At 38.7% G+C, this 10,572-nt stretch overlaps 2 protein-coding genes across 4 annotated transcripts; both read right to left on the reverse strand.

Annotated features, from left to right (window-relative positions):
- Positions 1-866: 866 nt before the first annotated feature.
- On the reverse strand, positions 867-4,846 carry LOC140782135 (tubulin beta-1 chain). 2 transcript variants are annotated; one of them, XM_073128550.1, is made up of 5 exons: positions 4,747-4,830; positions 4,380-4,478; positions 3,596-3,995; positions 2,899-3,168; positions 867-1,903 (listed from the first exon to the last, which is right to left on the reverse strand). In XM_073128550.1, exons 3-5 carry the CDS (start codon positions 3,987-3,989, stop codon positions 1,224-1,226), a joined length of 1,344 nt encoding a protein of 447 aa, XP_072984651.1. In that variant the 5' UTR covers positions 3,990-3,995; positions 4,380-4,478; positions 4,747-4,830; the 3' UTR covers positions 867-1,223. The 2 variants fall into 2 exon arrangements, with proteins under 2 accessions (XP_072984651.1, XP_072984650.1); XM_073128549.1 differs by lacking the exon at positions 4,380-4,478 and having other exon boundaries at positions 4,747-4,846.
- Positions 4,847-6,635: 1,789 nt separating this feature from the next.
- LOC140782912 (uncharacterized) lies at positions 6,636-9,991 on the reverse strand. Of its 2 annotated transcripts, none has more exons than XM_073129787.1 (3): positions 9,274-9,991; positions 8,114-8,216; positions 6,636-7,910 (listed from the first exon to the last, which is right to left on the reverse strand). In XM_073129787.1, exons 1-3 carry the CDS (start codon positions 9,876-9,878, stop codon positions 6,843-6,845), a joined length of 1,776 nt encoding a protein of 591 aa, XP_072985888.1. In that variant the 5' UTR covers positions 9,879-9,991; the 3' UTR covers positions 6,636-6,842. The 2 variants fall into 2 exon arrangements, with proteins under 2 accessions (XP_072985888.1, XP_072985887.1); XM_073129786.1 differs by having other exon boundaries at positions 8,109-8,272; positions 9,263-9,991.
- Between the last annotated feature and the right edge of the window lie 581 nt (positions 9,992-10,572).

Consider the following 10,572-nt stretch of genomic DNA (forward strand, 5'->3'; position numbering starts at 1 on the left):
ACAAGAAACCAAGTCTGAGTGCCAGTTCATACAGGTAAGTGTAGCTAGCATTTGGGATCCGATACTGGGTCTTCCAAATTGAAGACAGTTTAATGAACTTGGTAGAGATATGGGCCCATATAGGTTACGGGCTTGCACTTATTTGGGCTTCGAATGAAGCCATGGGGGGACTCATTTTGAAGCATTTAAAAACAGGTAGGAGCAAAATGAGAGTCCCTTTTAACTCCCATGTTACAGTTGTGTAGATAAGACAGGACGGATCAGTGCTTAGGAGGAAATAAACTATTAGTATAAATTTTCACTTCTTAAATAGTTAGGCCTCGTGCGTTAGGGATTTTTTTAAGAGATAAATTTACTTTCATCTCTTAAATATCAATTAGATGTCTTTATCAGTTTATTCATATTCTATTATTTAGTTATAAAATGATTATTTTAAAATATAATGACTAAAATACTCTCATAATGATTGTGGGAAGCTGAATGAGATGAGCGAGAAATAAATACTGCCAACTTACTGTGCAATGATGATTCGTTTTTCTAACTTACAAAAATATATCCACCTGAGCAAAATAAATAAATAATTGTTTGTAAAAATCTATTAAAATGATAACTTATTTATGAATGAGTACCTTTAAGCTGTGCATGAATCAAATGACCACAAGAACTACCCCGTGGCCCAACCAAATTACAAATCATTAGATTTTCTATCCAAAAACAACATTTTACTATTTCTACGAGGATTTTATTAAATCTTATTTCATCCCAATTAACATTTACAATCTGATCTAGTGATTAAGTTTGAAGCAAATGGAGTAAATTAAAACCTGATCAAACCGCATGAGGCTAAAGTATAATTTCCCAAATCATCATCTAGAATCACAATCAAATTTTCTGATTGACATCAAATAATTCTTCAGCAGTCATGTGCTTTGATGCATTAACCAAAAACATACTGGCATAAATACAAAATACATCAGTTTCACTCCGAAAAAGGAAACAGAAAGACAGAATATTACCTAACAAATATCAATCTGGTAGCAACAACTTGGGTAGAATACTGACAAGGTACAGATAACAACATAACAGGATAAGCTGATACGGCTCATAGAGAATAGATTAAAAAGCATAATGAAAAGAAAAAAAAATAGAAATAACCTGCTTGCTCTGACTTGCAATACTACAACACCACCAATTGCTGAAAACTAACCAGCTCGAAGTATTACTCACATTTCCTCACCCACCTCTTCCTCTTCGTCCTCGTACTCACCCTCATCATCTGCAGTGGCATCCTGGTACTGCTGGTACTCGGAAACAAGGTCGTTCATGTTGCTCTCCGCCTCAGTGAACTCCATTTCATCCATACCCTCACCAGTGTACCAGTGCAAGAAAGCCTTCCTCCTGAACATTGCCGTGAACTGCTCGCTCACTCTCCTGAACATCTCTTGGATGGACGTGGAATTGCCGATGAATGTGGATGCCATAGACAGCCCCCTAGGGGGGATGTCACAGACACTGGATTTTACATTGTTGGGAATCCACTCCACGAAGTAGGAAGAGTTCTTGTTCTGGACATTGATCATCTGCTCATCAACCTCTTTGGTGCTCATCTTGCCACGGAACATGGCTGAGGCCGTCAGATAGCGGCCATGGCGAGGATCAGCAGCACACATCATGTTCTTGGCATCCCACATCTGCTGGGTTAGCTCAGGGACAGTGAGGGCACGGTATTGCTGTGATCCACGTGACGTGAGAGGGGCAAAGCCGACCATGAAGAAATGGAGGCGGGGGAAGGGGATCAGGTTGACAGCAAGCTTGCGGAGGTCTGAGTTCAGCTGGCCAGGGAAACGAAGGCAGCATGTTACACCACTCATGGTGGCAGAGATCAGGTGGTTCAGGTCTCCAACTGTTTCACAGTAAGCACGAGTTGCAGAGGGCAATTAGTGAAAACTTAGCAAGTAGATGTTAACGAAGAATTTCACAGTTTTAATTGTAGACAAGTTTGAAGTACTACTCCTTTCCTTGAAAACTACAAGAGACACAAATCAACCGTCCTTAACAAAATTGTATGACAGCAAAATCATAAATCATCTTTCTCAAAACTTATTAACTATTAACCATACTGTCCTCCACTAAAACAATTGTGGGTAACATTCAACCAAATTTGCCTCCCTCAGATGGTTTAGGCAATTGATAGACTTGGATACCAAACCTGCAACTACATATAATTATGAAGGCAATGTCCCACAGCAAATGGGGAAAGAACCTCTTCAAAGAATAACTAACATTTCTAGGGCAGGGGTTAGCTAAAATAGCTGTATGCTATCATATAAGTAGTTTTTCATTTTGGCCAGCATCTCAACTTATCTAAGGTTTGAGATAGGATTATATAACTAGACGTTAAATTCTTAATAATCCCATGACAATCTGCTATATCCAACCAAATATATCAATCCAAATAACATATGAACAGTCAACAAGAGAATTACCACTACTATTACTACCTTAAATCTTTGCGGGATTTAAAACCTCAAGAAAACGGCTTTAAATAAGCTAATAGATCATCTATTCCTATCAGCAATTGTTTCTGTATAATGATCGCCATAACTCAGTGCATTTTTTTAAAAATATCAACAGTTCATCTGAATAGAGATGCAGAAAAGATATCTATCAATTTCTTAGCTTCAAACTTTTAATAAATCTTGAAAACTTTACCAGAAAACTTGCAAGGCATTTTTGGACAATGTAATTTACTGAAACAAATATTTTAACCAAAAAAAAAGATGCTATGATGCCTACTACACAAATTTTTTTTTTTTTGCTCAAACCTACTACACAATATTTAATGATGAAATAGGTTGTCATCAAAGGAATGGTGCTATTAAACAAATATTAACTTACAGCTAGGAGTAGTCAGCTTGAGAGTACGAAAGCAAATATCATAGAGGGCCTCGTTGTCCAACACCATGCATTCATCTGCATTCTCCACCAACTGATGCACAGAAAGAGTTGCATTGTACGGCTCAACAACAGTGTCAGACACCTTTGGCGAAGGGAAGACAGAGAATGTAAGCATCATCCGGTCAGGGTACTCCTCTCTGATCTTTGAGATCAGAAGTGTTCCCATCCCAGATCCAGTCCCTCCACCAAGAGAGTGACATACTTGAAAACCTGATCAGCAGACAAATAGGAGTAAGCTTACATAACTGGAGGAAATAAGGAAAAAGAAGTGTGCAGTATAATTTCACAGAAAATTCCTGATAATCCACGTAATTGAAGTCATAATAGAAGCATAAAGGCATAAAATCACGAAACTCAACATAAAAATATAAATCAAAAGAATATTACTTTATTATATATGTCTAAATCTTCTTTCAAGCATATTTTTTCTTCTAGCCAGGGAATAAATATTAAACTAGGCATATCCAAATTATACATATATCATGAAAAACAAAAAGTATAAACTCAGCGCAAAAAAATATTAATTACCCAAAACTACTGTTACAAACGGGATCAGCACGGATACACCAACAAATATAGCTCTCAAAGGCAATAAAATCAAGGAAAGCATATTAAAGCAAAAGAAAATGTTGCCAACCTTGGAGGCAGTCACAGTTCTCAGCCTCCTTTCTAACAACATCAAGAACCGAATCGATGAGTTCAGCTCCCTCGGTGTAATGACCCTTTGCCCAGTTGTTCCCAGCACCGGACTGGCCAAAAACAAAGTTGTCCGGGCGAAAGATCTGGCCATAAGGCCCAGTGCGTACACTATCCATAGTCCCAGGCTCCAGATCCATGAGCACCGCCCTTGGAACAAACCTCCCGCACGAGGCCTCATTGTAGTACACATTCACACGCTCCAGTTGGAGATCAGAGGTCCCAATGTACCTTCCCGTGGGATCAATGCCGTGCTCATCGCAAACTACTTCCCAGAACTTGGATCCAATCTGGTTACCGCACTGGCCACCCTGGACGTGGAGGATTTCTCTCATCTCTACCTGAAAGAGAAAGTAGGGATCAATCAGAACTTAGATCTACGCACAATTCTTCTCAAATAGCAAGAACGAGAGAGTCCAATTTAGAATCGAATAGAAGTCAACCACAAACTAAATCCACTGTCCCAGAGACAGTCAGATCATAACATACAAGTGCCAACTGATATGGATCCATAAAAAATCACGAGAAGGCATTAAAGGGAGGTCAAACAAACGAATTAATAAAAGTCAACCACAAACTAAATCCTCTGTCTCAGGCACAGTCAGATCATAACAAACAAGTACCAACTGATATTGATCCATAAAATCACGAGAAGGAATAAAAGGGAGGTCAAAGAAACGAATCCAACATTACGACCATAATGAGAGGTATACTGTGAGACTTACATCTCTGACGTTATCAAGATCAAATCAAACATCTCGAAATCTGAAAGCTTCTCAAAAAAATCATAAAAGAGTGCATCACAATGAGATCCGTGGAAGAACCTGAAAATATAGGAAATCTTAAGGAGATCAATGGCGATATATGCGAAATTACGTAGATCACAGTCGTTAACTAGTTGGAAATAATCATTACAAACACTAATCAAAATAAATTCTCCAGAACACGAAACCAACTCCCCAGAGATCAGATCGAGTGTCCCAATGCAAATGAGAGGCAAAACCGTGGAATAACTCAGAAAAGTGAAAACTCAACGCAATCGAAGCGAGATAGGAGAAATCTAAGCAAGGTACTTCAAAATGTGATTCTTACCGAAGTGGATTAGAGATCGCCGGAGAAGAAAAGCGAGATCTGGAGATCGAGGAGTGCTCGATCTGAGAAGAGAAGGGTTAGAGAGTAGTGAGAAGAGCCCTAGAGAGGAAGGGTTTAAATAGGTGAATGGAGGGGTAAAGGGGGAAATCGGACGGCTAATTCACTTTCCCTCCCTTTTCTTTATCGGCTGTCGGATGCCGTCTGATGAGGTGATCAGACGGCTGGAAATGTACCTTTCCTAAATGCGAACCGCTGCTTTGTTTTTTCAAAAATGTTCAGATTTGGTGACGTAAATGCCCATGATCGGTATACCAAATGACGGAATTGCCCTCACATGAATATACAGCAATATATTATTTTTTCATTAGGTGTACGATAGAAACATTGCTATATATTTGTAGGCTTCGGCATTTAGCTCATGCTCATCACAAAAGGGGGGGCAGGGAATATTATTTCTTTAATGATATATTTAATAGAAATATTTGTGTAAAGATAAATTAAGAGTGTTTTATACGATCACTCAGAGCCCACCGTTAATCCAAGCAAGGGTAATTCAGTAATATTGGAAGAGCACGTAGAGGGGCATCTTGGTCATTAGAGAGTTGGGTCCATGTCCTATGGAACGAGTGGGTGGGGTCATGGGTCACTTGGGAAGCAGCACAGGAAAGGACAAAAAAAGGCCAAGTCTTCAACGGCAAGGTCAGTGGTGAGTGGTCGGGTCACATGACATCCCCGACTTGGCAAACCACGTGATTTGCCAGCCAAAGCCGGCCTCCTTAATCCCTCCTAAGCGCCCAAACCCAAATCTAACCCGAGTTTGGGATTACGAGCCGGACTAAGATTAATATTTAAAAGCCGCTTTTGATTAGTTCATAGATCCACATCTCAAAACCCTTTGCGTGTTTTATAATTTAAGCATCTCTGATCCACGTCTTTTGGGTGGCAATCATGCAAAAGCTTTGGCTTATCGTCTATGGGTCACAGGATAGTAAGGCAATTCTTTGTATAATTACAATAACACCCTTGCTGATCATTTACTTACATTTGATTTTATATATAAAAACCATATGATGGATGGATGGATGGATGGGATAGGTATCTAAGGATGATTCATGTGACGATTATGCCACATGGATGGTGGCAAACTAAGATCACCTTAGATATCATAATGCTGGTGGGCTTGACTGGTTTGTAATTAATTCAGCTATTTGATGCTCACTAGATTGTGCACACTACTCATAGGAGACAGTTACTTGATTGCATAGTACACATTCAATTATTGCAAGAAAACTAATAGATTCCCTTAAAGCGAAAGCAATAGGAAAATAGACATAGAATTTTTATTTTTTTTTCCCCCTCAAAAAGGTGGTTGCATTGCTTGCTCTTAGAAGGCATCTTTCAGAATTGCTGGTTGATGGTGATGTTATAATTAACAAGTTCTTGCTTACAAGTGGCAAAATTGTTGAAACAATAAATGGACAACTAACTAGTATCATGGTACACCAAACTCATGTGAACTTTGCCGTCTATTTCATGTGTGTAAACTGTAAAGGTTTGGTGGTGAAATGCCACCCAATATTCTGCATTGCCTTATATTGCTGTATAAGGTTATCAGAACAAAGTCCTCATAATTGAGCTGCATCTCCTCTATAAAGAAAGCAACCTAATTAGAGGAGCATTATATGGGAGCACTGGTAGTCAACACAAAACTAAGATGCACTATAAAGCAAGATAGTTCAACTAGTCAACAATTTGATCAGGTTAATAAGATAAAATGAGCTATAGGAATTATCTGCAAGAGGACCTAATGAGATTATACAAAGTTGTTTAAAAACGGAAAGCAGAATACCGAAAAGAGCGTGACTTATTTTGTACTACAAGACAATGAATTTAAACTCAACATACAAGCAACCTAGATGTTATATTTGATAATATTCATAATAATTTCATCGCGAAATTAGTACAAGAGTAAACAGCAACTTTGATGGAAAGAAATTGCCTCCATATGCAACATATGATTAATGGAAAGATCTCAATCATCATTAATACAAGAAAAAAGAAGAAAAAAGAAGAAAAAAACAGTATTGCCTGTGTTACTATCTTTGGTGGCAAAAGACAGCAGTACAAGAAGAATCAACATCTATTAACCACAAATCCAATCTTTGAAGCTCCCTCTGGACAGAAGTCCAAGCCATATCATGAGGCCAGAAAACCAAATTCTTTCCACTCTCATTAGCTGTTGTTGGGTTCATGTTGTTGATAGCAATTGCCCACTCGTTCAATCTCCACAACCTTAAAGCACCCTTGGTTTCCAAAGCTTTAGCGATAAGGTATATAAAACTTCTGTATTGCATGGATACAGAGTTGCCTTCAGTTGCCGCCTTCAAAATAAAACTATCAACCCAAATGCTCAGAGAAGTTTGAGAGCTCCTTATGAACAACAACTCTGAATCTAGTGCAGCAAAGAAGTCATAAGACTGATCTGACGGCACAGGTAACGTAGCACTAATTGGAATTACATTCCCTTCAATCAGCCATATATTGTATCCTAGCTCCAGAGAATACTTTATCACATTAGCCTTAACCAATATCTCCTTCACCAATTCCTTTCTGGAATTTTCAGAGCCTAATGAGGTGTAGCCTCTAATAGTGTAGATCAATTGACTTGCATCAATCACAGGGTATCCTCTCCGAGTGAGGTCCATCAGAAATTCAGAGTTGTCACTAATGAGAATGTAGTTCTGCATACCAACTTTTTCAAGATGGCAAATCAAGTTTCTCGCAGAACTCTTTTCTGTCCTGTACAAGCTTATGAGTATAATGGTTTTCTGTTCTTGCAAGGGCTCCAGCACAGGACCAAGTTGGTGGAAGCTCCTAACAATTCTCCCAGGAAACACTTCTCTGAAGCAGAAATCATACAATTTTAGATTCCTCAAAGGCTGTAGCTCCCATAGGTTGAAGTCAAGTGAACTTCCGTCCAGTAAATTAGAATCAGGGCCAACTTTTCTCCCGTAGTTCACACCTGCATCCCTATGAGATATGCTGAGGGCCCTTTCTTGCTGAAAGTTTGTATAAATGTTGTAGTATCCTTGGGAATGGATAAATTTGATGAACCATGGAGTCCATATCCTTTCACCCATTCTTTTGTACCATCCCGTAGTCACCTGAAAAAGGGATGGGATATGAAATAAATGTTACAGCACCAATCAATATGCAGAAAAGTGAAAAGCTTATGATGTAGCTTTGACACAACTTCGAAGACAAATTCCTGCATTCACATGGAATCCACAAACCAAAAGGTCACTCTTGGGAATATCTCATGTGTTCAAATGGGTTGTTGCTGGTTGAAAGACGTAGATTACCATGCCTTGCAGAATTGGTTTGATTCCTTTGGATTTGTGTACATCATACCACAAACGGAATTCTTTCCATTGTTTTGGAAAGAGAAGCTGACCCCATGTGCCAACCATCTGGTATAAGAAAAGGTGAGTTTCATTGTCCACCTGTAATTTGTTCCCATGTTTACCTATTTATTAAAGTGCCAAATGGTTAAAAATAAAAATTGTGCCAGCACTATTGTGTCAGTCCAATAGGTGAATACAAACTATACTGCAAGGTGAAGCTCTACTATATGTATAAGGGATAAAACCATATAGATGAGCAGAAATGTAGAAGCATTATGAAAAAGCAATCAAAAGAACAGCTTTTACATGGGAACAAATGAGATGATTTCTAGTCTGTCGCAGATTTGCGAGTAAATCAGATTCAACTTTTGGATTGGTATCGAAATTATTAAGATTTCAACAATTAATAAGCTGAGAAATCGAATGTGAGATACTAGGAATATTTCAAGAAGTTATTTAAGCGTTCGAGATGTAATGAATAATGACTAAGTAATAGTTAGCATGCAACTCCTGACATATGGTACAAATTTGGTCTGATAGAAATGGAATGAGCCAAGATCTACAAATTCATCCTCTGGATTTCTTTCAGTAAGATATTTCCCTGAAAAAGTTTAAGGAGATCTTATTTTGGATAGCATCATAAAGATATAACACTGCTAAAGGGGACATAGTGGTGCAGCCATATCTTTTAAGACCTCTAAATCTTTAATCATCAAATTTCCTGTCATATTGGAAATAATCAAACAGTGCTTCTGAATCGACAAAAAGTCCAATTCTCTAATAATCTTTTAATTCAATTATATATTTCCAGTTTCTTGTTCTTTAAAACCATCAAGGGTCATCAAATTGATAATTGTCGAGCCTTATTGTACCAACTTCACCCACCTACAAACTAATCGTGGATCGTTCCTTATGAGGAGGCCTTTCTCCAGCATTGCTGGCAGAAGTATCTTACTTCAAAGAACTAAAATCAAGATCATTTTAACCAATGAGAAACACACTCCGTAAACTTCTAAGAATTACCAAGATCTGAAGTGAGCTTACTATAGCATATAAAACAGATACACCAAAAGGCAAACTTTAGACAAATTAAAAGGCAATTGCAGTCATACCAGCGACAAACCTTGGCCGCTGCAATGATGCTCCAAATATTGACGGGCTATAGTTGGATCTATCATAGTAATACTTCAAAACTAATCCTTTCAAGAACTTATAGTAGAGCGGCGAAAGCTCGAGATCGTCCTCCACCACGAAGGCGAACTCGTCGTCCGAACTGGGCCACCACGCCTCCAGCCACTGCGCCTGGAGCCCAGCATTGGCAGTGCGATAGTGCACAAGCTTCTCCCCGTGGGTCCAGCGAAAGCCGTCCACGAGTTCAAGGATCCGGCGCGACTCCTCCAGCTTCCGATCTAGAACGGCGGATCCATTGACGGGATCAGCCGGGGGGACGAAGTGGTCGAGGAATACATGGAGGGCGACCCGGTCGGCGGCGTAGTCGGCGGCGGCGAGGGAGCGGAGGCATCGGTGGAGGGAATCGATGCGGTCGAAGGCGAGCAGCTTGATGAGGAATGTCGGGTTAGGATTGGGGTTATGGTTAGGGTTTGGTGGGGAGAGGGAGAGGGAGAGGTTGAGGGAGGAGGAGGAGGAGTAGTGGAAGGAGTAGAGGGCGATGGCGGCGAAGGAGAGGAGGAAGAGGAGGGGGAGGAAGGATCGCCTTCGCGGGTTCATCGAGGGTTAGTGTTAGTGCTAGGTTTCGAGATACATCTGGGATTTGCTGCACGAGAAGGGTAGGAGATGGGAGTGTTACAGAGTACGAGCCAAAGTAGCATCGAGGAAGAAGGAAATAGTGCCGCTTTTATTTATTTGTGGGATTTTTTTTTCTAAGAGTTGAGAATTATTGCAAAACAGAGAGTTGAGATTTATTGCAAAACCGGCTCCTCAGTTAGGGCATTTGCAAAACAATAATAATAATACTAATAAAATTTTGAAATAGAAAAAATAAGCTCTTGTCTGTATTTTTTTAATATAAATTATCTATATTTTATTATACAAATATGTACATCGAAATTAATGTATTTAATTTCAAGAGCTTTATCATGTTATCATTAAGATCTAAGAATTTATTTTGCAAATAGCCTCCTCCATTGTTATATTTATATCCGGAGCAATTTGTAAAAAAAAAAAAAACTTTGAATTTGAATAATAATAATAAGATTAACTCTTAAAATTAAGTGTATCTATTTTTGTTTATACTAGATACGTAGTTTACATAAAAGCTATTACTATTCTTTTAAACTAGATATGACTGTCAAATAAATAAATAAATAAAGTATCCTATGAATATATTATAGTTAATAAATTTTGAACAATAATAACAGAAAAAAAATGGTTTGTACTTCTATGTGGATCACAAATATGGATA

This window comes from Typha latifolia, chromosome 2, assembly GCF_019914945.1.
Source record: "Typha latifolia isolate L0001 chromosome 2, TyphaL0001v2, whole genome shotgun sequence".
NCBI lineage: Eukaryota > Viridiplantae > Streptophyta > Magnoliopsida > Poales > Typhaceae > Typha > Typha latifolia.